Source organism: Equus przewalskii, chromosome 1 (assembly GCF_037783145.1).
Source record: "Equus przewalskii isolate Varuska chromosome 1, EquPr2, whole genome shotgun sequence".
Lineage (NCBI taxonomy): Eukaryota > Metazoa > Chordata > Mammalia > Perissodactyla > Equidae > Equus > Equus przewalskii.
The window spans coordinates 139,216,972-139,244,773 of NC_091831.1; the positions used below are offsets into that span (position 1 = coordinate 139,216,972).

The following is a 27,802-nucleotide window of genomic DNA, read 5'->3' on the forward strand; positions in this document are numbered from 1 at the left end:
CATAGGATAAAATGAAAATAAAAGAACACAGAAGTGAGCAAAAAAACCAATCCCAATCCAAAGGCAAAAACAAAGAGACTGCCCTCCAGCAACACCACATCCAGCATGGGGACTGACCTTTACTTAACAAGGCCGGAATCAGGCATTTCGATCACATGCTTTATTACGAAATTTTATCATTGTTAAAGATATAGAGTGTTAGCCTGAGAGGGTTCAGTGACGGGGTCACCTTTTCTGCTAATTTAATTAGGAGACAGGAACCAGATTTTAGCTTTATTACTGATTCTATTGAACTCTCCAAACCCATGAGGCAAAGGAGAGATGCCATTTTTTGAGCCCTTGGTTCACAGTAAATGTTCAATAAATGGCCTTTTGATTACTTCCACCAGTACTCTCACCAGGCTTGATGGTGTCTCTTTAGTGATACAAATATATTTGTTAGGAGTAATTTAGTAATAGCAATTATTTTTGTTATTACTATTAAATTTGACTTGAAACACTTCTATAGCACTTATTCTGTGGTAGGCAGTGTTCTAGGTGTTTTATATGTGTTAATTTGTTTAATTCTTATAACAGCCCATGAAATAGGTCTACTATCAACCCCCTTTTACAGAGTAGATAACTAGGATGTGGCAGGGTTAATGTGCTCAAGATGACATAATTAGACAGTGGTAGATCTAGGATTTGAACCTAGCATGTTTAACTAGTCTTTGTGTTTGATTGCCTCCCACTTGAGATTTTGTTCATTAGAAATATCAGAGGAAACCTGCATCAGCCTACTCAATCAGAATCTCTGGGAGTAGGACCCACGGTCTTGGATTTTAACAAGATGTCCAGGTGATGCTTCCACAGTTAGCCCAGCACCAGTCAATAAAACTGACATTTGGGGATCAGAGCTCGAGGTTTCTCTTACTTCCTCTTCCAAGACACTGTTACTTCGGCAACCATCATAACATAGTTGTGGTTGCCTATGCATGCACATCAGTCTTTTAGAACGACTGTCAGAAGCTTGGAGAAAATCCCAGGGACAATGCTGACCATTCTTGTAGAAATTCTGCAACACTAATGCTTTTAATGATGCAGAGAATGATACGCTGTGAAAAAATCTGACATTGACAATTCTGAGTTGAAAAGTGATTTAGTAGCTTTTAAGACTGAATAAGAGTGAGTTTTAGGAAATTTTGACCCATTTACTTTGCTTATATACTTCTTTTCTTTTTTTTCCTTCCTTCCTTATTTCCTTTCTTTCTTTCTATCTTCTTTTTGTGTGTGTCTGCCCAAGAAAGCTAAATTTGATAAAAATCAAAGGAGAGCTTTCAAATAATTTAAAATAAATATCCATAGTAGTAAGAAAGCAATGAGTCATAGTTTACTTGGCAGTTTTTGTTCTTTCCTTGTGATCTATATATTAACAGTAGTCTTAGAATTGGTGGTGTCTTAGATAGGTGAAATATAAGAGATGTTTCTTTAATTTTTTAGAATTGCTCTTTGATTCTTGATAAATGAATGAGATATCTAAATTCTTTCTCAGTAAACTCGGATTCTCATTGGGAAAGAAACCAAAACAGTGTAATTACAGAGTGAAGAGAAATGTCATGAACCCAGAGGACTAGATGGTAGAGTCCAGAATATTCCCTCATCTGCATCTTACAGTTTTCCTCATTAATGAGTAAGTTTAATAAAATCTTTGGCACAATTTCACTTTATATTTGCATGGGAGTAGTGTATTTAACTCTTTGAAAAAGTATACTTTAATAGTAATAATGTGATAAATCGTATATTGGAGGCACAAAGATTTGTGGGAACACAAGCTGGGATCAATTTATCTAATATCACTGGGGAGGGAAGATTTCACCTAGGGTGTGATTTTTAAGCTGAGGTTTGAAGAGAGTTGAATTGAGGTGCAGCTGTGGTTGGGGGAAGAAAGAAGGAACAAAAACCCACAGGCAAAAGAAACTGTTGAGGTGGTGGGTCTGTCTCAGGATTTCCTTTGGCCCCCACTGCTTTAGAGGCATAAGCCTTGGAACTACCACTGCCTCCTTACCAACCACTTTTCAAAGGTGGTGAGATCTTGGGGTCGTAGGCCTCTTGACACCATGGTAGGACTATGGAAGTCATCATCAGCTCCAAGGTCAAAGGCCTAGTAGGGACCCTGACCCCTTTAGGTAACCTAATACACACTCTATGTAGACTTATTAATTGAAATGCTTTTTTTAAAAAAAATTATTTTATTGAGGTCATATTGGTTTACAACATTGTATAATTTCAGGTATATATTACTATATATCCATTTCTGTATAGACTGCATTGTGCTCACCAATAGTCTAGTTTTCATCTGTCACCACACATATGTGCCCCTTTACCCCTTTCACCTCCCCACCCCCACCCCCTTCCTCTCTGGTCACCACTAATCTGTTCTCCTTGTCCATGTGTTTGTTTATCTTCCACATATGAGTGAAATCATAAAGTGTTCGTCTTTTTTTGTCTGGCTTATGAAATGCTTATTTTTTAAACAAATTTAGACATGGCATTTGCATTCACATTTGAAATTTTATATACAAGTGTATTTTATATATACAGTTTAAAATACAAGTAAATTTTTAAAATAGTGAAATATACTCCATAAACCCCTTATATTCTCATTTAAAATTGAATTCTGCAACAGGAAAACTGACATAGATTACATAATATTAGTCATGAGCATGGTTTCCTAGTTTCTTAATTAAACTTCTTCATAGACTTAAAGAAAGGCTACCCTTTGTTTAAAATTTAAAATCAGGGGCTGGCCTGGGGTTGAGTGGTTAAGTTCATACGCTCTGCCTAGGTGGCCGGGGTTTTGCTGGTTTGGATCCTGGGTGCGGACATGGCACCGCTCATCAGGCCATGCTGAGGCAGCGTCCCACATAGCACAAGCAGAGGCACTCACAACTAGAATATACAACTATGTACTGGGGGGCTTTGGGGAGAAGAAAAAAAAAAGATTGGCAACAGATGTTAGCTCAGGTGCCAATCATTAAAAAAAAAAAGCCATGTGAATGTCTCTACTAAAAATAAAGAAAAATTTTTTAATCATTATGTGTTTTCTCAATGTAAAAGTAATGTACATATATTCATTGTGAAAAAATTGGAAACAAACGTGCAAAAAGATTAAACTTGTTCATAATTCTACCAACTAGACATGAGAACTGTTAATATACCTTCCAGATCTTTTTCTTTGTCCCCCCTCCCCACACACACACACAGAGTTTTTTTTTTAATTCACAAAAAATGGCTGTTTCTTTTTTTTTATTGAAGTGAAATTCACATAACATAAAATTAGCCATTTTAAAGTGAACAAGTCAAGGGCATCTAGTTCCAAAACATTTTCATCACCACATAAGGAGACCCAGTACCCATTAAATAGTTACTCCCCATTCCGTCCTCCCCCCCAGCCCTTGGCAACCACCAATCTGTTTTCTGCCTTTATGGATTTACCTATTCTGGACATTTCATATAAATGGAATCATGTAATATGTGACCTTTTGTGTCCGGATTCTTTCACGAGCATAATTTTTTTGAGATTCATCCATGTTGTAGCATGATCAGTACTTCATTCCTCATTCTGGCTGAATAATTCTATTGTAGGTATATGTCACAATTTATTTATCCATTCACCCACTGGTGGACAGCTATTTCTTTTTGCAATCTGCTCTTTAAAAAACACAATAAAGGGGCTGGCCCGGTGGCACAGCAGTTAAGTTTGCACGTTCCACTTCAGTGGCACGGGGTTCGAGGGTTCAGATCCCGGGTGCGGACATGGCACTGCTTGGCAAGCCATGCTGTGGCAGGCGTCCCACATATAAAGTAGAGGAAGATGGGCACGGATGTTAGCTCAGGGCCAGTCTTCCTCAGCAAAAAGAGGAGGATTGGCAGCAGATGTTAGCTCAGGGCTAATCTTCCTCAAAAGAAAAACAAAAACAAAAACAAAAACTCACAATAAAGCCTTAATATATCCTGAACATTTGTCCATGAACAGTTTTTATAAGCTCCCTGCATACATGGTCACAGGAAAATGCCTATACAAATGTAGTGCAATGTTTAGAACTAGACGCAAAAGACAGTCAAATGAGAACTTCAGTTTTTTTGTTAATATCTAATGCACGTAGGCACACACCCACACAGGCAATGTAGACCATCACTACCATCACCACTGGAGCCAGACCCCCCTCAGCTTTCTTGCTTGTTTCTGCCCCAAGATATGAATTCTTTCACAGAGGAGGGGACCCCATACAGAAGTGCTGATTCCCCTTCCTGTCACTTCTCTTTTACAGGTGTGGTGTTAGCAGCCCAGTCTTCTAACCATCGTGGAACATCGCTAACAGTACTGTATAGTACTTGGTGACCTCAATACCACAAGTGCTTGGTTGATTTTTCTCTTAGTAACCAGAACATAGTAAGTTCATTTTATTCTCCAAATCTAAGGTCAGATTAACTTATTACTCTCTATTTAAAGTTTTATTTTGCTCAAGCACTGTGCCAAAAAAAAAATTCATTTCTCCAGAGGCATAAAATGGTCTGTTTACTACTCAGCAGGCCACACTTAGGTTTGGTAACTAATTTCAGCTATTGTTCAGTCCTTATCCCTTATCTCAATGCCTCTAGTCTTCTATCTCCACAACCACTATTAGCCCCTCCCACAGGATGTAGTATTTTATTCTCTGTGGCCTTGGGAAGATATGTGAGTTCTAAAATATCTGTGACATTTTCACTAACTCAATTTACATAATGTACTCCCAATACAGTTAATAACCACTTAGCTTAATAAATATTTCTTGAGTTCCTACTGTGTTCCAGGCACTTTGCCAGGCTTTAGGAATTAAAAGAAAAAAAGCTAAAAATATGAGTTAGTATTAGGAACAATTCTAATGGAGACACAAAAAATAGTGGCTTAAATGAGACAGAAGTTTCTTTTTTTCTCATGTAAAAATTCCGATGTAGAAGCCCATGGTCGGTAAGGGGGCTCCACATTTGTCTGAGACTCAATGGAAAGCTTCCAACTTTCTTCTCTGCCTCCCTGGGGTTGAGCTTCATCCTCGTGTTCCAAGAGGGAGCTCCAGCCATCACATCTATATTCTAGGGGAACAGGATGGAGGGAGAAAGGATGAAGGCGTAAAGAGTATGATAGCTGCCTTTGAAGGAAAATTTCCTGAATCTGCTGTACGTCTCATCTTCAGCTAACATCTCATTTGTCAGAACTGAGCCCCATGACCAAATAGCAACACGATAGGCAGAGAAATGTAGTGTTTATTCCAGGTGTCTATTTCCTACCTAAAACCTGGAGAGTCTAACGAGGAGAAAACAGATAACGGAGAAGGCAATCAACAATTGTCATCAAAGCACAATTCCTGCCCTCTAGACAGATAAGGGAAGCGAATACCTGTAGGAATTCATAACTAAGGGATCTAATTCACCCTGGGCAAAGCTCTCTAGAGCTAGGGGTTTCTGAATTGAATATGTAAGGAACAGTAGAAATTCGTCAGGCAAGGGTGTAGTAGTGGTGATGGTGCTAGTGGTTAGGGAGTTTCTAGATAGGTGAAGTAGCAAGTTTCTGGAGGCTTGAAAGATCAAAGGAATTACTAGTACTTCACTGTGGTTGCAACAACAGTTAGAGGTCAAGAATATCAAAAGATGAAGTTGGAAAGATAACCAGGGGTCAGTTCATGTCACGTTTGGTCTACTCTACGTAATAATTATTTCAATGACAAAATATTTTTAAAAAAATTAGTTGCCGCTTAAGATCTCATTTAAATGAGTTTATGAAATGAAACATTGATATTTAAGGAAATCAGCTATATTTGTAGAGCATCTTACTTTTCATAGTACAATCATAAATAGTGTCTGCAAAGATAGGAACCATTTGCTACAATTCTTCTAAGATGAGCAGCCTTCTCAGATACTAGCAACAAAAGAATCCAATTTGATCAAAACTTACCTTATTCATCTGCTTATAAGATTCATAGATTCATCTCTACCCCTCCCTAAAAGTGTTTAAAAATTGCCCTGTGTTAGCAGGTGAAGGAGAGCACTTATGTGGTGATGGACAAGAAATAAGGTCCAACTGAAATTTCACAATGATGTAAGCTATTATGAGCTCAAATAAGAAATATTGCCCTACGTTCAATGCATGCATATTAGAGATAAAAAGCCAAAGGCTTAAGGTGTGAGTTAAATAGCTAAGATTTTGAGATGTAGTCACCAAGAAGACAATAATTTGATGCTGCCTCTCACAGAGAAAGACATCATAGCAAATACATAAATCTTTTCATTCTATAAGTGGTATTCTCAATTAAAACAAAGCAAAAATAACAAATCAGAGGCCATAGAGATTATCAGAGGTAAAGTTTGGGTCTATGATAAAGAACATTAGCAAAGTTGGCTATGATAACTCCTCCTATATCCCTTTGCAAAGTGACTTTACTGTTCTTCCCATCAAAAGATGGAATTTATTTCCCTAGCCCTTGAATCTGTGCTGAGCCTGTGACTTGTTTTGACCAAGGACTGTGGTCGAAGTGACTCTGTGTGTAACCTTTAAGATTGGGCCTGAGACTGCTATGGAAGTCAGACTAGCCTATGGAGGACGAGAGGTCACACGGAGGGGAACAAAGGCACCTCAGCCAACAACTAGCAACAACTGCCAACCATGAAGCCATCTTGGACTTTCTACCCCAGGTGACCCCTCCAACGGAATGTAGCTACATGAGTGAGCCCAAGTGAAACCAGCAGTGGAACTCCCCACCCAATCCACAGAGCATAAGAAATAATAAATTATTGTTGTTTTAAGCCACTAAATTTCAGAGCAGCTTGTTACACATCAATATATAACTGAAATAGGGTCATTCCCTTGATGTTTTAGATTAAAATACATTACCACTATAGCTTAGGACTCAAAAGCAATGAAGGCATTGCTATTACATCAATTTCAGGCGTAGTGTAATAGATTTTGCAAAATGAACTAGTAATAGGGAGTCAGGGCTTTCATTGCTATCAACTGAAGAAAACAGCAGCTTAAAGTGTTAGATAGCTGTAAGAAAATTGTAAGGTCTCCACAACTAGAGGCAACATTTAAAAACATGGGTATCAGACCCCCCAAACAAACAAATGGACTCACTTCGGAAATTCAATACTTAAAGTATTTAGATAGTTCACCAATAGAGAACTGATAACAACAGATATATCAAAAATCAGCATTATGGCACTCCAGATTCATGAGTAGAAATTCCAGTTACTTCTGTAGGTAAGAAGGAATGACACAGATGATGCCCCTTGATGCTTGAAGGTAAAATCCTTGAGTTCTGTGGTGTGGTAGTCAGTCTCCAAGTTGGCCCCCAATGACTCTCATTTCCTGGTATTTACTCTCTTAGGAAATATTCTCCCATCATGGCTGGCCTGTGTATCCAATAACATATGGTGGAAATGATGGTGTGTGACTTAGGAGGCTAGGTTATAAAAGAGATTGCAGTCCATCTTGGTTTCTCTCTTGGGTCATTTGCTCTTAGGGAAGCCAGATGATATGTCTTGAGGATACTCATACAACCCTAAGGAGAGGCCTTCAGTTAACCACCGGGGTCAACTTGCTAGGCATGAGAGTATGCCGTCTTGGAAGCCCGTACTTTAGTTTCATCCAAGCCTTCAAATGACTGTAGCCCTGGCTGACACTTCTTTTCTAGATATCTTTCTGGAGGTTATAGTTTATTTACCATAAAATTCATGAATTTTAAGTATACAATTAGATGATTTCTAGTAAATTTACAGAGTTGCACAACCGTGACCACAATCTAATTTTAGAATATATCTGTCACGCCAAAAGTTACTTCCCATTCCACTACCAGCTCCAGGCAACCACTAATCTATTTTCTATAGATTTGCCTTTTCAGAAAACTTAATGCAAATGGAATCATGCAATATGTAGTATTTTGTGTCTAGTTTCTTTTATTTAGTATCTAGCTGATATTTTGAGGGACTCTGAACCAGATCCTCCCAACTAAGTCATTACCGAATGCACAGAAACTGTGCATTTGTTGTTGATTTTAGCCACTAAGTTTTGGGGTAATTTGTTACACAGTAATAGATAACTAGTATATATGGGTGTGATTACTACTGGGAAACTGAGTTCCCCTGACGTCCAATGTTCCATTAAACCCAGCTTCAAAAGTATAACATTTATTACTATTAAAACTTGTGGACATAAGAAATCATACCTTACAGTTGTATTCGCTTGTTTTATTAATGACACAAAACTGATACTTTTTCTAATTTTTCAAAGATTTTATTTTTTCCTTTTTCTCCTCAAAGCCCCCCGGTACATGGTTGTATATTCTTAGTTGTGTGTCCTTCTAGTTGTGGCATATGGGACGCCACCTCAGCATGGCTTGATGAGTGGTGACATGTCTGCGCCCAGGATTTGAATGGGGGAAACCCCGGGCCACTGCAGCAGAGCGCACAAACTCAACCACTCAGCCACGGGGCTGGCCCATCTAATTTTTCAAAGGAATGCATTTTTAGATCAGAAGAAAGAATCCCTACTTTATTTTTAGGTCCGTGCAAAAGACTGGAAGAACAAGGAAGAAATGAAATTGTGGACAGTTAAAACGTGGTATAGGTGTCCTAGTGAGTGGGCTTCTAAGGAAACTTGCCATATTTAGTCTGGAATGAGTTTTGGTTGATGAGATTGGACAAGAAAAGTTTCGACTGTAATTCCAGGAGACTTACGTAGGCAGTTGCAACCTTAACCTTGAGATGTTGCTATCAAGAAGTCATTTAAAGGATTCATGGGGCTGGCCCCGTGGCCGAGTGGTTAAGTTCGCGCGCTCTGCTGCAGGCGGCCTAGTGTTTCGTTGGTTCGAATCCTGGGCACGGACATGGCACCGCTCATCAAACCACGCTGAGGCAGCGTCCCACATGCCACAACTAGAAGAACCCACAACGAAGAATATACAACTATGTACCGGGGGGCTTTGGGGAGAAAAAGGAAAAAAATAAAATCTTAAAAAAAAAAAAAAAAAGAAGTCATTTAAAGGATTCATAAGGGAAGAGAGGAACAGGTAGATGCAGCCTTCAGATTTTGAGCTGATACCAAAAGTAAGACGGAAAAGGCTTACAATTTTACAACTGTGTAAATGAGTCAAAACTTCATGGAATGCTGTAAAACAAGAGTGAATTGTGTAATGGTTTAAAAAATGCGCAATTAATAATGCTCTTGACAATCTGAGTACAATTTATTGTTTGATGATGGTTTTGACTCAGTTTCTTTTTCTTTTCTTCTTCTTCTCCCCAAAGCCCCCCAGTACATAGTTGTATATTCTAGTTGTAGGTCCTTCTGGCTGTGCTATGTGGGACGCCACCTCAGCATGGCCTGACCAGTGGCGTCATGTCTGCACCCAGGATCTGAACCAGCGAAACCCTGGGCTGCCGCAGTGGAGTGCGTGAACTTAACCACTCGGCCATGGGGCCAGCCCCTTGACTCAGTTTCTAACACAGTGAAGGTTGAAGATTGAGAAATTCATTTAGAATGCAGTAGTAGTAGCGGTTTTCAAGCTTTGAAAATATTTAAGTTTTGAGGGTGAAGATCAAAACCTTTATGATACTTAGAACAAGTGTTCCTTTCTTGTTATGCACCTATTATTCACTAAAACACTAGCTTCTATAACACATATTCAATTTTTTTCCATTATTCAATGTGTATTAATATTTAGTAAAATATTTGGCTTTATTGTAAGTATGAACATGATATTGGAATTTCTTCAAATTTATTATTTTGCTGTATGTTTTGTTCCAGTTTTTACTGAAATGTTTGTTTGCATGTATTAAACTTTCCTATAAAGGAATTTATTTAAATTTGTTATATTTAACTATTTGCTTTATACTAATTTTTACTGATATATACTATATGTACAGGAATTCTCTCAAATTTATTTGATACCGTGGCACACTTTTTAGTTACAGCACCAAGATGCAGCGCCAGTATTTGTCTTCATGGTACTTCATGCAGAGCAGGGGGCTTCATTTACTGATCAATCTTTGTGTGTGTGTATTTTGTTGTCTGCTATATTTTCACTGTTCTTTTTAAGCTACATGGCTTAGTACTTTTATTCATGGTTAGTAGTATACAATTAAATATACAGAACCTGTGATTTCCTAGAATTCAATATACTGTACGTAGCATACTATATGAACACGAGCATGCAACACTTCCCTCCACACAACCACTGTAGAATCATTTAAACACTTTCACAAACACAAATAAATACATATATAATGCAAGGTAGTTTTTTACCCAATACATTCCTCTTGTAAAATTGGGTGCTCTTATTCAGTCAGCAAATAAAGTACTCTGATTTAGGCACAGGGGAAACAGAGAAAATAAGATACTGATCCTGACTTGAAATATGTAAGACTTCAGTAGGAGAAACAGACACAAACCAGTACAGAGATCGCTATGTGATATGTGTGTCTCAAGAGGAGGAAGCCCCAAGGTATTTGGGAGTGGACGAAGAAGGCTTTACTGAATAGGTGTCTTTCGAAATAAAGTGTGGTTTGTCAGGTCAACAAGAGAAGGAAGGGCATTCCAGACAGAACAAAGAGCATGAGCCAAGACAAGGAAGCATAAAAGAACATAGTATGTTCTGGAAACGGCAAATAGCTAAGTGGGGCTGGAGCATAGTGAGTGTGAGGGATCAGCAGAAGATAAGAGAATAAGATTAGGCAGAAGCTAGAAAGAACGAGTTTGTCAGCCAAGCTAAGGAGTTTAGACTTTAACCTGTAGGGAGTGAGGATGTTAAGCAGAGGAATTTTTCCTTTAAAAAGGTTTCTCTTGGGACCAGACCAGTGGCACAGCGGTTAAATTCACATGTTCTGCTTTGGCGGCCCAGTGTTTGCTGGTTCGGATCCCCGGTCTGGACCTACACACTGCTTATTAAGCCACATTGTGGCAGGCGTCCCACAAAAAAAAAAAAAAAAAAGTAGACAAAGATGGGCATGGATGTTAGCTCAGGGCCAGTCTTCCTCAGCAAAAAGAGGAGGATTAGTGGCAGATGTTAGCTCAGGGCTAATCTTCCTCAAAAAAGACAAAAAAAATCCCCTGATTCTCTGGCTGCAGTGTTGTGGATGGATTGGAGAGCAAGAGATGGGAGACAGTCAAGCTAGTTAGGAGGCTATTACAGTAATTAAATGAGAAATGATGAGGTCTGAAATGAAGGTAAATGGCAGTGGGAATGATGAGGGGCATGAATTAGTGACCTCGAAAAGGGACCCTTGGATATGGGCAAGAGAGAGAGAAAGGGACCAAAAGTGGCTCTGTGGTTTCTAGTCTGGGCGACTGGGGGAACAGTTATGCCATGAATGAAAATGAAAATAAAAACACTCTAGGTCATTGGGAATTTGATTCCTTCTCCTTTCCACTGGACGGCTTACCAGCTTTCGCCAGGCCTTTGTCTCCCACCTTCCCCACCCTTTTAATTCTCCTTCACAATACTACAAAGTCATCTTTCTAAAGCAGCTCTGATTGTATAACTAAACGTCTGCTCAGAAACATCTTATGGACCCCCACTGCATGCAGAATGAAATCTAAGCTTCTCAGTGGAGCATTCAAAACTCTCCATGTTCAGGCAGGCTACGAGCTACCTCTTGGATACCTTGATCTCTTCTCAACTATCATTTCCTTTCCTTACCCCATATATCATCCGCCTCAAACATTAATCTAAACTTTGCTCCTCTAACACATCCCGTTGTTTCACACCTCTCAGCCTTAGCTCATGCTATTTTCTCTATTTGAATGCAGGGTTTCTTGTCCGTCTCAGCCTGCCAAAATTCTACCCAACATTTATGTCAGCGTTTCCATAACAGTTGACCCATTCCCTTAGTCAAAAGTATTCTTCCTTTTCTGTGGTGCATAGACTTTTGGGTCCCAAGCATGACACATTTGGCGTTCTGTCTGGTTTTGTAGATAGTCGTGTCTTGGTATCCTTCTACTTCCTTGCCCTAGTGACTTATACACAGTACAGGCTCAAAATTTTGTGATGAAGAAACCTGGAGAAGGGATTTGATCCCTGTATCAACCACTCAAACTTTAGCTGACAGCCTGGAAAAATCAGGCGATTCTGCGAATCTATGACATCATTCCTGAAAAAAAGAGTCTAGAGGAGTCACTCGTCTCTAGGGCGCCCTTTCGCTATCTAGAACATCCGTGACAAGAGGTGGGAGCAAAATATTTTGCTGTCAGGGGAGTACGGCTTCTCCAAACGATTGCAAGATGTCTTTATTGTTCCTGTAAAATGAAATATCTATGCACTGTACTTTAAAAAAGCTTTAAGAGATGTAAGATTTCCCGGGGTGGAATTTCCCAGGGACGGGTGTCCTCCTAAGGTCAACTGCATTGCCCATCACAGAGGGTACTAGGGAAAGGATTAAACGCTCAGCAAAACAGACTTGCGGCCAGTCCCTAGAGTTGGACGGCTGCGCGGTCCCAAGCGGCCCCGCCCCCAGCGGCCGCAGCCCGGAGGCTCCAAGGGAACTCCCGCACGTCTGCGCGCGCAATCCCGGGACGAGGGTCCGCACGGCGCGCGCAATTGCCCTGGAAACCACTGCGCGCGCACGCGCAAAGCGGGGTGGGGAAGAAGGACTGAGCTAAGAGTTTAGCTGCGGGAGGAGGGGTGTGCCCTCCCACTAGACTGTCGATCCGGGCGGGTGGGTGCGCGCGCCGCCCATCTCCCTCGGGCGGTGCGTCCCTTCCAGCACGCTCCCGGCTCGCGCGCTCCTCAGACCCCCCCCGCCTCCGCCTCGCAAGCACCCTTGCCCTCCTCCCGCATTTGTGCGCCGGTGCAGCAGGCAGTGGGAGCATCCGGGCATTTCCGCAGCCGAGCGGCGATCCGGGCGGCGGCGGCGGCGGTGGAGGAGCTCCCATGGCAGGGACGAGGCGGGGGGAAGGCGAGAGGGGGGTGAGGCGTTAAGCCGGAGCCGCCGCGGGGTGGGTCTCGAGGGAGGCGGAGGGGGAAGCGGCTCTCGCGGCCGGAGGAGGGCCGGGCGCGGGGCTGTCGTGCATTCCCCTGGCCAGTCCGGGCTCCGGAGATGCATCTGCATCAGGTCCTTACCGGGGCTGTCAACCCTGGAGACAACTGCTACTCCGTGGGCAGCGTCGGGGATGTCCCCTTCACGGTGAGCGGCGTCCGGGAGCCTGAGCGGGAGAGACCGGGGTGGTTCGCGGGTGCCGAGACTCCCTGTCCCGGGCCCACGCCTCCCGGGGAGGTTGCGAGGTGTTGGTGGGGGCCCACCCGCGCCCCCTTTGCAGCCCAGTTTAAGGGGGGGCGGCCGCGTGGGATGTGAGTCCTGCGGCTGGTGTAGGAAATTACCCGTCAGGGGAAAGGCTTAGAAATCCACCGCACTGTCCGCCCTCAGCAAACGGGCCCCGGGGGTGACTGGACTAGAAGGTTCCTCTCCTAGGGCGCTCCTGGGTCTGCGGTGGAGGAAGGTGGTTGCGACCGCTGAAACCCCAGAGCGTCCGTTTCGCACCTGCTCTTGGCGTGGAGGCGAAGAGACTTGGTCTTGTCGCGGAGCGTGGAGGCGATGCTCCGCCTGCTCCTTCGAGCTGCTGGAGCCTGTGGCTTTAAATGCGACCGTACCCTCTGTGTCTACTGATATGCGGAATCTTAATTCCAACAAGAAATTAGAAAAATTCATTCTCTGCCCTCGAAAAATTTAGTATGTAAGGGTTAGAGGGACAGTGGCCTGGAGATCTCTTTTATTTATCACGAGATGACAGTTTAGTAGCCTTGCTAGGTAATATTTTAATCCGTTTGCAAGATAGGCTGCATGCTATTTGTTTCGAAGCTAAGGCAACGTGAAAATTTTATGACAGTGTTTTTCTTGTTTGTGCGTGTAAAGTGTATGTAAACAACGTGTTAGAACCTCTTTAAAATCTAGATGAAATAGGCATGTTTCTCAACAAGCTTGGCCGGATTAGTCCTTTTTGAGAATGGGATGTTGTTTGTAGTATAGCTAATTCAAACCAAGCTTCTTTTACCCGTAGATGGGCTCCCATGGATTAGCATGAGTTCCTTTTTTGTATTAAATTTATACACGGTTCTCCTTACAAAGAATTGTAGGCAGTGAGACCACGATTAAATACATATTGTTATTGACAATCGTTCTGCTTGATAAAATCGGAAATAGCATAATGGTATGCTTTTTACACAAGGGAAACACTTTGATCTGATGTCTGCTTTCCAACAGCATGTTTTCAAAGCTGCAGAAATAAGAAAAGCTCCAGCAAAACTGCAGAATCATTATGTAGCACAGTGCATTCTGGAACGGAATTTATCTATCATTACGATACATTAAAAATAGCCCCCTAAGGTTGCTTTCTGGCCATTTTAATTTTTAAAGGTAATCAACTTGGCTTGGTTCCAGTTTAGAATGAATCCTTAGAAAATATAATTTGCCTGACTTGTATTGTTACACCTGTCCCTATCAATGGTGTCTCTGTGTTTTGTGTACATGTGACCTAAAAGATCCATATGGAATTGAGCTTGGACTTAAGCGTGTGGAGAATCTTTGGGGCATAGAGAGAAGAAATTTCCCTCTCTCCCAATTGTGTAGGTAGGGAGGAAGTTCCCCAGGGTCAGAAGAGAAGGCTTCCTCCATCAAAAAACAGATCCGGAACTTTGAGTTAAGGAGTATTTCCACACTATCATGGTGGTGGTAGCTTTCTGTTTCCATCTAAAGTGGAGCAGTGTCTCGTTGCAGGGCTGGTATATGGAGCTGAACAGGTTCAGATGCAGTCTGGAAAAGCCAATGCAAGAGCTGTTAGTGCTGTGCAGCTGTGGTTATGCTGTAGGCCACTCATGACCAGGTCCTTGGAATCATTTCTAAATCTTTTCCACCTCCCTAATTTAACCTATCACCAAGTCTGCCTGATTCTCTGCAGAGTCTATCAGATTTACCCCTTTGTGTGTCCTTTATTACCACCTTATTGTAGGGCCTTGTTAGTATTACTTAATATAAAAGCTTGCAAACTGGTTTTCCTGACCCTCGTCTCTGATCACTTCAGGTCATCCTCTGCACAGCTACTGGGATAATTTTCTTCAGGTACCATTTCATCGTATCACTCTTGGCTCGAGAATAGGTAGTTGTTCCTCACAGCTGTGTTATGAAATTTAAACTTGTTGGATGTTCTTCTGCTGTCTTAGACTTTATGTTTGATTACACGTACTCCTCGCTTTGGCCCTTCTGCTATAGACATACTAATCTTCCTACTCTAGCCCATGTTTTCCTGTTGCAGCAAGAGAATCCTTGCTTTTCATTTTCCCAAATATGATTCAAAATTTATCTGGTTTAGGATGCCTGCCTGTGACACTGATTATGTTGGTCCTTTGGCATTTATAAATCCATGTTGCACATCGTCTCATTTTAATATCTTAGTTTTGAATGCACTGATCCAGTTATAATTTTGCCATGAACTAGAAATGATCTTTTGGACCCAATGAAGAACAGATTTGCTTAAAAAAAGATGAGAACAAGCTGTTTTCAAGTACTCTAGAATCAACTAACAATTATTTGAATATCTATATTAGCACAGGGAAAATAAAATTAAAAAAAAGTAAAGCTGCTTTACATAGAGCATTCTATTTGATTTGTGTAGGGATTAGATGAAAAAACTTTAGTTCTGAGTTAGCTGACTAAAAAGGGGACCAGCCAGGACTGGAATGGAGGTCTCGTGACTTCTCGGGTGATGAGCTTTTCTCTGTAGTATATTTCTTTCCTATCGGAGTGCTTGCTCTGAAGGGTGTGTGTGTGTGTGTGTGTGTGTGTGTGTGTGTGTGTGTGTGTGTGTGTGTGTGTGTGTGTGTAAGGCCTAGATATGGCCAGTGTAGGAGGAAAGACTGTCTTGCATCTAGCCAGTGCTTCTTAGCCAATGGTATGTTTCATGATAACCTGGGGACCTTTTCAAAATAGGGTAGATCATTTATTTTTGAGTCTGGAAACTGAAAGTTTTTGAAAAGGAATTGTTCTAAAAGGATTTTGAAGTGTTGGTGACATTGTAATTGAAAACCAGTGTGTTATATATGCTGTGCTGTGCGTGGTGGGCGGTGTGATCAGCCCGGCTGTGAATGACTGCTTGCTTATGTCACCATGGCCAAGTCTGTGCTGTGTCGACGTGGTGGTGGAGTTTGTAGTGACAATCCCAGTGATTATTATACTATTAATGGTAATGTGTGAGCTGTGACGGTTTTCACTTTTGTTTTGGCAGTGAGCAGCTTTTTAAAACACAATTGTGATTTTATAAATATAGTTGTATATATCACCTTTTGATCATTCTGTTCTTTTCGATGTAAGATCTAAGTTCCAGAAAGACTGTTACCCTGCAATAAGTCAGGTCCTGGATAGTCCAAGAAGATGATCTTCTACTATGTCTGGGCTTTCTTATACTCTATTTTGCCATTGAGACATTTTCAACTACAGCTAGTTTTATAGCCAAGTGAATGTTTTAAGGCTTAATGCAACAGATAGTTGCAATTTCTTCTTATTTATGTTATGACTTTCCTGAAAAATAGTCTTTTTTTTTTTTTTTGCTTTTCTGTACACATTAAAATGTTAATTACAATAATGGTGGTACATGATGATTATTGATAAAATTTTTCACAGTTTGGCCTTAAGGGGTGCAGACCATATTTTAAGGAGTATAAGTGCAGTTGATGTTACTCCAATCTGATGAATTCAGCACATTGATCAAAGTTTACAAAAATTAGTAAATCATTTCCACTGTCAGAGAGCTTATATTATACTGGCAGAGATTAAAAATGATGTATATAATTATAATGTAAGGCAGATGAAAGAGATCACACATAGTTGGGAAGATAAAAAAAGATTTCATGGAAGATTGATGTTTGAAAGACAGAGAGAGGTATTAGGCCTTTCTGGATGGCAAGAATGACAAAAGCCAAGGAATGGTGTGATATAAAGGATAAATTATTGGGTGACTGTTCCCTCACAAAAGCGATTTATTTTAAAACACAGGACTTCTTTATTAAATAACAAACACCCTTAGAAAGTTGAAAAATATAATTTGCAAACATTACCATTAGCTTTTTAGGGAAATGTCTGTATTCTGACCTTTCTTGACTTTGGTTATTGTTTTTGTTTTTGCTTAAAGTACCACCAGAAAGTTAGTAATGAATGAAAAGCCATTCATTTAAAAGTTAGAAGATAGGGGCTGGCCGGTGGTGTAGTGGTTAAGTTCATGCGCCCCTCTTTGGCAGTCTGAGGTGTGCCAGTTCGGATCCTGGGCGTGGACCTACACACCACTTATCGAGCCATGCTGTGGTGGCGTCACACGTAGAGGAACTAGAAGGACTCACAACTAGGATATACAACTGTGTACTGGGGCGTTGGGGAGAAAAAAAAAGTTAGAAGATAATGTTATATGACCACTTTTTCTGGCACTTAGATATATTTTAATTCTACTGTAGTATAGTAACATTCCAGTCTTAGAATTATGACATCGAACTTTGAAAATGATTAGCCTGTTTATACATTTAGCAGATGTTTGTTGAACACATAGGTGTGTGAGGCACTGTGCAGATTAAAAAACAAAAACAACGATAAAACATAGTCCTGATTTTGGAGAATTTATTAAAGAAGTGTAGGGACCTGGTAATGTACTAGGAGAGTGAAGAAATGTCCTTAATCACAGCAGGCCAGCTATGTGGTATTGTGAGGCACTTAAATCCCTGTGGGAATTCAAGAGGACTAAGAGAGCACTGTTGGCCGGGGGAATTGGGGAGTTGACAGAAAAATGCTTCAATACTGGTTATCAACAGGTGTAACAACTCATACACCTATTGATAGCCTACAGTGAGAGTGAAGGGAAAGACGGAAGTCAAGAATTTAGAATGGACTTGTTTTCCAAGAGAATTTGACCCATTTGTTCCTGGAGAGTAGCTTCTTGTTATTTAAATTGGTATCTTTCAGAGTTTGTAGGCTTATGTTTGTTGTCAGCCTGTAGGTGAATATGAGGTTATGTAAGTTCTTACTTACGTCCCTGTGTAGACTGTTAATTAGCCTTCCTGCTTACAGTGAGAAGACTCCTAGCAGCTACCCAACATCTCTGGTACAGTCCCGAGTAATGCCTCCCCAGAAGGGGGAGGTCAGAGACCAACTACTTTATATGACCTTAACTAAATCACTTACGTGAGATTGTTGAACTAGGTTCTCTTTAAGTATTCAAACCTTAAATGAACAATCTATGGACTTCTCTAGAGATTGCCAAGGGGCAAAAGAGAAAATGGACCAGAAACACATGTGATTGTGGTGAGGTTGTAGGTCTGGAGTCTGTTGTATATTGCCCTCTGCTTCTATGTACAAGACTGTTGGTCAGACTTTACAGTCAGGGAGACAGACCTCCTTTCTGGCTCAGGAATAAGCCGTGCAGATTGTTGATGAAGAAGTGGGGCTGCTTTGGGCTCACAGTCCAGAAGGAGGCCCTTGTGTCTGATTGGATCCTCGGCTTCTGGTGGGTGGTAGTTGTCTGAGACTGTCAGTGTGCGGGATGGAGTGGGAGATGGGGCCAGTGTGATGGTGTTCCGTTCTCCACTCCCTTGGTATATTTACTCCTTTACTTTCTGTTCTTAGGATTTGGGGAATTGGAAAGATGACTTTAGAAATTATAATCAGTATCTTAACTTGGATCTGAGGAGATTTTTAGAACAAATCAGAGTCTCAGTATTTAATCATCATAAAGAGCACAGGGTGTTGGCTTACAACTGCAGCGGCACAGTGGAAAAACAAGTCATGCCTGACCAATTTAATTTCCTTCTATGATAGAACACAAAGCAGTATTTAAAAGGTGATAATAATAGAGAATATCTGTAATTAAGATTTAATAAGGCTCTTCTAGCTTGTGGGCTATTTTTTAAAACAAGTTTGGAAGCCAGATGTTTTAGTAGAATTTTTAGAGTTTCCAATCTTTTGGGTTTGTAGAATCTTTTTGCATTATATTTTTGCCTGGTGCCCTAATTCAGGATGTCACAGGATAGGACCTGTTATTGAGGAAGCAGGAGCAGCTTGCACAGGTGTATGACTGTATTTTCTTTCTCTTACAGATAGCTCATGTAACCCTGGGACTTGATATATATGTGAAACCAATCGTGTGCACGTTTTTTTTTTTTTAGGAAGATTAGCCCTGAGCTAACATCTGTACCCATCTTCCTCTACTTTATATGTGGAACGCCTGCCACAGCGTGGTTCGACAAGCGGTGCCATGTCTGCACCCGGGATCTGAACCGGCGAACCCCGGGCTGCTGACGTGGAATGTGCGCACTTAAGCACTGTGCCACTGAGCTGGCCCCTGCATGCACTTTTTATTCTTAAACCTTCTCATTTCATGATTGCTAAGGACTCCTTTAATGCTCCCCTCTCCTCCCATCCTAAATGCCTGAAAAATAAAATGGTTATCTCATATCTGTCGGATAGAGGAGTCAGAGGTATAAAGGGGTCACTGAATAGAATCTGGACTCCTTTAAACATTGTACCTGGTAATGTGGTGGGATAATTTGAAAGCCATAAATAATATCCTCTTAGGTTGTCGTTGGAGATATGTTTCTTTAGTGCCACTTCCTCTGAAAATTGAGCCCTCTCAGGAATAATAACATTAAATTTAATTCATACTAAGTTGTGATTTTCATCCTGTGATTTTAGGAGAAATCCAGTAAACCTGAGACCTTATGCAAAGGGGCATGGATGGACCCAAAAAACACATAAAAGTTTTGGTTTATACTCAGTTCAAAGATACACATAGCTTATATGGTAGCTGTAGTTCAAGAGCAAAATGGCAACATTTTCCTACGAGTAGTGACTTTGGTTTTGTGATATGCTAGTAATTTCCTCACGTTTTCTCTGGCCTTGAGTATATTTACACTTAGGAGGATCTAATCAGGAGATATTCAAATTGTTATCATGTACTCAACCCATAGCATCTTCCATCATTTCTTTTATGTGGTTGAATTGTCCCTGTTTCCAGCAAAGGCCGTTTCCTCCATTTATACTGGGAGTTTTAAATTGGGGGTAATTTTGCCCTCTAGGGGACATTTGGCAACGTCTGGAGACATTTTTGATTGTTGTGGTGGGTTGGGATGGAGGACTGGCATCCTGTGGGGAGAGGCAGAGATCCTGATAAATGTCCTGTGATGTACGGCAGAGCTCCCGCAGTGAACAATTATTCAGCCCAAAACATCAAGACTGTTGAAGTTGTGAGAATCTCTGATTAATGCCCTAGTTCTTATCCCCTCTTATCTACTCAAGGGCGTTGCTCCAGCAGTTCCTTCTTTTTTTCCTGTAAAATTGCTTTTTCTTCTTTATTGAAATACTTTCTTCACTTAGCTCTCCTGGTTTCCCTCTACTTCTCTTACCTGCTGCTTCTCAGCCTGTTTCTAGATTTCTATATGCAGCTGTTTCTTTTGACATCTCCCTTGTTAAAGTCTAATAGCTCCTCAGAGTCCCCATCCTCTTAATGTCCTACTCCTCCAGCCTTTCCAAAATCAGTAAATGGCTACTTCATTTTTTTTTCCAGTTCCCTTGCAATCTTTCGCTTTTTTCTTTCATTTACACCTCATATCTAATATTGGCAAATTCTGTTGGCTGTGCCTTCAGAGTGCTTCCAGAATCTGACCACTTCTCATCATGTGTACCACTACCACCCTGGTTCAAGACACCGTCTTCTCTTTCCAGGATTATGGCAGTAGGCTCTTAATGGGTCGCCCTGCCTTGTCTGCCTTTAGTCTTATTTACCTTTAGTTTATTCTCAATATAGTGGCCAGAATGATCCTGTTAAAAAGGAAATCAAATCTTGTTAGTCCCTTGTTCAAAACTTTCCAATGACTTCATTTTTTCACTCAGAGAAAAGACCTGAGTGCCTTCAGTGCCCTTTACTGCTATTTCTTTAGCACCGAGAACAAAAATTTATTGGGTATAAAAGTGTACCCAATAAATTAATAAATGGAAAGGGTACTTAGTGTAACGCACAACGTTCTAATAGTAAACATAAGACCACTTGTATAAGGCCGTTTTTTATAATACTTCTCCATATGCTTCAGTGGCATTAGGTCGTATTTAGATAAAGGAATTTTATAGGATAGGGGGCAGGGAGAGCTGATACAATCCAATCCAGGTATAAAACTTTGCTGATCTGGATTAATCCAATATGTGTATTAATGTATTGAGAGGGATTGACAGACTATGTGCCCATCAAGCAGCTCTTAAATTTTCCTCAATTATGCTTTTGAAAGACTTTAATACATAAAAAATTGGAGATTAACCTATTACCTGGAGTGTAGTGATTCTGTATTTTAGGACTTATATGTTTTAACAGTCTGCTGAGCGGGACCTAGAATTGAAACCTCAGGAGCCCGACAAAGACATGATTGAAGTGGCTGCCCTGCTTGGCGGTAAAACTGAACTCAGCCAAACGAGTATTCTTGGGTGGAAGCGAGAGTCTCTTTAGAAAGACTTTTAAGGATGTGCTAATACGTAGACAAACGGAGCATTCAGACATGGCTATCATAGTTTTATGCTGGAAAAATTTCATATATATATAATTAAAAGCCCATTTTGGCCATTAAAAACAAGAGCAAACAAAACCATAAAGAACTCAATGTTTTTTGTTTTAAAAAATCATTAATGTAATATCTGCATTGTAAAAAAACTCATAATTCAAACAATGTTGAAATACAGAAAATAAAAAGAAAAGTAAAAGGGAAAGTTCCCATTCCCCGGTAGAGTTTTGATCAGCATAACTTCCTGGTTATCCTTTATTCAAAAAACATTTGAGCATAGCTAGGCCTGTGGCAGACTTCAGATGGAGACCCAAGGCCCCCAGTCCTTTTTTCCCCCCCTTAAAATTTAAAAAGTAACATATGCTCTTGTGGATAATTTGAAAAATGCAGAAGAAAGATAAAATCACTTGTAATGGTGCAATCCAGAGATAACCCCTCTGAACAGTTTGGTAAAATGTTTGCATTTTCGAAGTTTATCTTTTTCCGTGCTGTTATTTTCACCTTCTCTACAGGCACACCTTGGAGGTATGGCGGGTTCTGTCCTAGTTATTTTGACGCTATACTGTAGTTTGCTGATTAAGATGGAAGCTTAGATTACTGATTTGAGAGTGTTCAGCTTAGCTTCTTTGACCATTTTTACACTAGCCACTTTAATGTCTTTGATAGTTTCAACATCTGTGTCTGTTGATTGTCTTTTCCCTTGTGAGTTGAGATTTTCTTAGTTCTTTGTATGCTGAGTCATTTTGGACTGTGACCTGGACTTTAAAAAATATTATGTTATGAACTCTGGGTCTTGTGTAAATCCTATGGAGAATGTTGATATTTTTGTTTTAGGAGGCAGTCAACCTGTTTGGTTCTGACCAGCCTTCTGTGGGTTGCAGTTTCAATGTCAGTTTGATTTTCAAAGGCTTTGCAATACTAGTTCGATAAACAGTGGTCCCCTCTTATCCGTGAGGGACACATTCCAAGACCCCCATGGATGCCTGAAACCACAGATAGTACCGAACCCTATATATACTATGTTTTTTCCTGTACATACATACATACTTATGATAAAGTTTAATTTATAAATTAGGCACAGTAAGAGTTTAACAACAATAACTAATCATAAAATAGAACAGTTGTAACAATATACTGTAATAAAAGTTACCATAGATCTTAGCGACCCCAGCATATAATGTTTTTTCTTTCCTTATTATGTTGAGAACTTTCATCTTTTCACTTAAGGAAGCACTTTACTGCTTCTCTTTGGCATATCTGAATTGCTGGCATCACTGCTCTTGCACTTTGGAGCCATTATTAAGTAAAGTAAGGGTTATTTGAACACAAATACAAGACAGTTGATCTGCTAACCGAGATGGCTACTAAGTGACTGATGGGCTTGTAGAATATACAGCATAGATACACTGGACAAAGGGACAGTTCACATCTGGAATGGGATGGCAGATTTCATCATGCTACTCAGAGCAGCTCGCAATTTAAAACTCATGAATTGTTTATTTCTTGAATTTTCCATGTAATATTTTTGGCCCCTGGTTGACTACAGGTAACTGAAACCACAGAAAGCAAAACTGCAGGTAGGGGGTGACTGCTGTATCCTGTGTAGCTGCTGCCTTGTGGCTGGTGGAGGATCTGGGCAGTGGTCTCTCCTGTGGTTCAGTTCTCAGAGGCCTTTGCTCCGCTCTTTAAGGTATGATCCCTGTATGTGCTACCTGGAGACGAGCCCAGGATTTTATGAACAAGTTTATTTGGTCACTCTTCCGAGCTTTTTCCTTTTTGTGATTTCCCTGGTACTTTCTGGTTTCCAGGAGTTTCCCTTTGTGATTCTGTGGTTGGTAAGTTGAGACTTTAGTTACCCTGCTCTGTGTTTCCTGTGACTGTACCTGTGTTCAGTGCCAAGTAGTGGTAGGACAGAGAAAGAAAAAAGCAACGGGGGTTCACCACACTTTCTTGGGATTGTTATTGTTATTGTCATTAGTGCTGTTAAGTCACTTCCAGCTCCTAGAGAGCCTGTGTACAGCAGAGTGGAACCCTGCTCAGTCTTTTTGTGCCATCTTCTCACCGGGTGCTATATCAGACGATGCTTGGCTGCTATTTGTAGAGTTTTCACCCCAATACTTGGGATCATTATTGTTGTTAGTGCCATCAAGTTGATTCCAACTCTTAGAGACTCTGTGACGGCAGAATGGAGCCCTGCCTGGTCTTTTTGTGCCATCTTCTCACCTTCTGGTGCTATATCAGACAGTGCTCTCCTCTTGCTATTCGTAGGGTTTTCATGGCCGTTTTTTTGGAAGTAGGTGGCCAGGTCCTTTTTCCTACTCTGTCTTAGTCTGGAAGCTTCACTGAAATCTGTCCACTATGAGTGACCTGCTGGTATTTGAAATACTGGTGGCATAGCTTTTAGCATCACGGCAACATGTAGCCACACAGTGTGATAATCGACAGATAGATGTTGTGGTTCCCTGACGGGAAATGAACTCAGGCTGTAGCGGTGAGAGTGCCAGATCTTAACCACTAGACCACCAGGGCTGGCTTGGGATCCTAGCTTCTCATATTGGAGCTGTGGCATTCTTTGGGGCCTGGGATGTGAGAAAATGGAGAAAAGAAGAAAAAAAAAAGTAAACAGGGAATTTTTCCCTCCCTTTCTTTGAAAATTAAGAGTCTCTTTTCCCACTTCTTGAGCCAAATGAAAATGGCTTCTGGAGCTCTCTTGTTTTGCTTTTTCGTTTTATCCTAACCTTAAACTCTCCGCCGGTACAGTGTACTTCAAATTCTGTTCTTCTTTCCTAGTTCACCTGCTACCATTTACTTTTCAGAGACTTCAAATAGCTGTTCCATGCATTCTGTCCATGTTACATGATTGCATTCAGTGGAATGCTCAGCAAAAAGAGGAAGATTGGCAGCAGATGTTAGCTCAGGGCTAATCTTCCTCAAAAAAAAAAAAAAGGCAATACAGAAAATTTATTCATGACCTTCAGGTTGTAAAAGATTTCTTAAACGAAACACCAAATATACCACAATTGTAGATAAATAAATGTATTTTGGATAATGTGAGCCAGGTTTCTCATTATTAAAGAAAGGAGTTACAAATATGGGAAGTAGGAAGCCTAGAATGAATCCTATGGTGGATATAACTGGGTTAGAGGCATCAGTGTGACCTCATATGTATGTGTGTATATCCATATATGTATATGTTCTGTGTTTATAATATAGTGTGTGTATATTTATATATAATTAATGAGCGAGAGAGCAGTGGTGTATAGGTATAGAGATGTATAGATACGTGGGGATGTGTGCCTGTCCTGGGGTGCCATTGTCCTAAACCTGTCTGTGGAGAGTTGGAAATGTATATGGGTATCTACATATACATACATACATACATGCACATACACTCACATACCTATTTCCTAGTCTGTCAGCTGACAGGCCTAGAAGCAGTGATACCCCAGTAGCAATAAACACAACTGATACCTTGATCTTGGTTTCTAAATACCATTTTTCACTGAAAGGAAACAGCATTCTTTGGAGAAATAACTGATTCTAGGCTGGGGCAGGGGAAGTACAAGATGAGCCTAGAATCTCTTGTTGTGTCCGAAAGTAAGGAATTGCTCAAAGAATGATAACATGTCAAAAGAACACAGGAGCTAGCTTGAAGGGTTCCTACTGGCCAAATCTGGGACAATTGGAGCATGAAAGTAAGTGATAGTAATGGATTATAATTTCTTTGAATGAGATAAGAATCCATGATCCTTAGTGCTATAAATAAGTACAAAAATAAAGAAGGACAACTCTTCCTTACCGAGGAAAGCCAGCTAATACGTGATGAAACGACAGAATTAGAAAATTGCAGTTTGGCAGCCATCATAGTAATACAGTCATGTGCTGCTTAATGATGGGGATACGTTCTGAGAAATGTGTCATTAGGTGATTTCATCGTTCTGCTAACATCATAGAGTGGACTTACGCAAACCTAGATGGTAGGGCCTACTACGCACTTTCTATGGTACTAATCTTGATAAAATGCACTGAGAAGAGCTTGGCCACGTTTCTTGATATTCTTGCTCAAAATGCATAATCTGAATCTAATCATGAGGAAACGTCAAACTCAAATTTTGAGACATTCTACAAAATAACTGGCATGTTTTCTTCAAAACTGTTAATGTCATGAAAGACAAAGAAAGAATGAGAAACTATGCCAGATGAAAGGAGTCTAAAGAGACATGATAACTGAACATGTAATGTGGGATTTTGTTTTGCTGTAAAGGACAGTAGTGCAACAGTTGGAGAAATCTAAATAAGCTCTATAGGTTAGATAATAGTGATGTATCAGTATTTCCTGATTTGGGTAATTATGCTGTGGTTATTTAAGCATTTTTTTTAAAGGAAACACGCTAAAGTATTGAGGAATAAAAGGAAATCATGTCTGCAACTCACAAATGGTTTGGAAAAAAGTATGTATATGTGTGTGTAGAGAAAAGGGTAAAGCAAATATGGACATTTGGGGAATCTGGATAAAGGGTATACAGTAATTCTTTGTAACTATTCCTACAATTTTCTGTAAGCTTGGAATTCTATCAAAATAAAAAATTAAAAGAAAATAAAGTATCATAACCATAAAAGAAAAGATTGATAAATTGGACTACTTTAAAATTAGGAACTTCTGCTCCTCAAAGATAATATTGAGTGAAATGCAAGCTATGGAGTTGGAGAAGATAATTGCAGCACATGTATTTGACAAAGAACTAGTATCCAGAATATGAAAATGTGTACAAATCATTAAGAAAATGACTGAGAACTTAACAGAAAATGGGGGAAAGTCTTGAACAGGCATTGCACAAAAAGAAAATCTACATGACCAATAAACATATGAAAACGGACTCCACCTCATTAGTAATTGAAAATGCAAATTGAAGTTAGGGAATACTGTTGCATATCTACCACATTTGCAAAAGATTAATCTGACAGGTCTGGTCATGGCAAGGACGTCCAGAAATGGAAATTCTCCTACGCTACTAGTGAGACTATTAATTGGTACAACTACTTTTGAAAATGATTTATCATCATGTACCAAAATTTAAGATATACATACTCTATGGTCCATCAGTTCCTCTTCTGTATATATATTCTAGAGAAATGCATGTACATATGCAGGATATCTCTACAAGAATGTTCAGGTTGTACAGCTGGGACTCAGGATTGGGAACTTGGTCAGCTCTGGGGATTGGTTACTCTGTCTCTAGTGGGCAATGTGGTTCTTAGAGTGTCCCGGCCTCTCTCTGTTGGACGCCTTAAAACTGGCCTTGTTTATAATAGGCTAACTGTCCATGGACATTAGAATGGCTACGTTACAAGGGAATATTAATAGGTAATGAAAATGAATGAATCACAGCTACGTGTACTGTGAATAAACCTCGGACCAAATGTTCATGAAAAGAGCAGACACAAAAGAATACGTACAGAGTGATTTCATTTACACAAAGTTCAGAGGGCAGGCAGAACTAAACCATATTGTTTAGGCGTGCATGCAGAGGTAGAGAACGACAAAGAAAACCAGGGAAGTGATTTCCCAAAAGGTCAGGGTGGTGCTCCTTCTGCTTGAGGGAGAGAAGTTTTTTGGGTTGCTGGAAATAATACTCCTCCTTTTTGAGTGGTTATTCATGTGTTCATTTTAATTTAACCTTTGTGGTGTATATTTGTTTTATGTACACCTCTAAGTTTTTTAAACAATTGGCTTAGAGGAGTTTTGTGAGGGAGTGCGTATAGACGCATGTTTGCTATTTTTTTCTCTGCTGTTTTTAATGAGAATCTCAAGCCTTCTTTGCAAATTAAACAAATAAAAACAAAAAATTGTCCACCTCTCCCTCTCCCCCCTACCCTGGTGAAACGTCAACTTCATGTAGCAGAGACCCTGTCTATTTTCCACATTATGCTGTGTGCCTGGTCCAGTGTGTGCTCAGTAAACATTTGTTGACTTGAATCCCCAACAGTCATCCTACTGTAAATATTTGTTGAGAGTTAAGTGGGACAAGTCAAGAAACAAATTGCCTTAAGTAATGGGGACTTCATTATAAAAATACAGAAGAGGAATAGAAGACAAATCTTGCAAGAATCTTGTAATACAGGTTGTACAGTGTCCTGGCCGCTCTGTGTTGGACGCCTTAAAACTGTCTTGCGTGAGGACCCCAGGGACTGCCCTAGCCTCTGAGTACATAAAGCCCTTTTGG

The 27,802-nt window shown here is 40.4% G+C and overlaps 1 protein-coding gene across 4 annotated transcripts in view; it reads left to right on the top strand.

The window, feature by feature from the left end:
* Positions 1 to 12,643: 12,643 nt before the first annotated feature.
* DMXL2 (Dmx like 2) overlaps positions 12,644 to 27,802 on the top strand; it is a 135,675-nt gene continuing 120,516 nt past the window's right edge. For all 4 annotated transcript variants that reach the window (XM_008513828.2, XM_008513830.2, XM_008513829.2 and 1 more), the window contains exon 1: positions 12,644 to 13,188. In XM_008513828.2, coding sequence (XP_008512050.2) covers positions 13,102 to 13,188 — 87 coding nt within the window. In that variant the 5' untranslated portion in view covers positions 12,644 to 13,101. The remainder of the gene's footprint in view (positions 13,189 to 27,802) is intronic.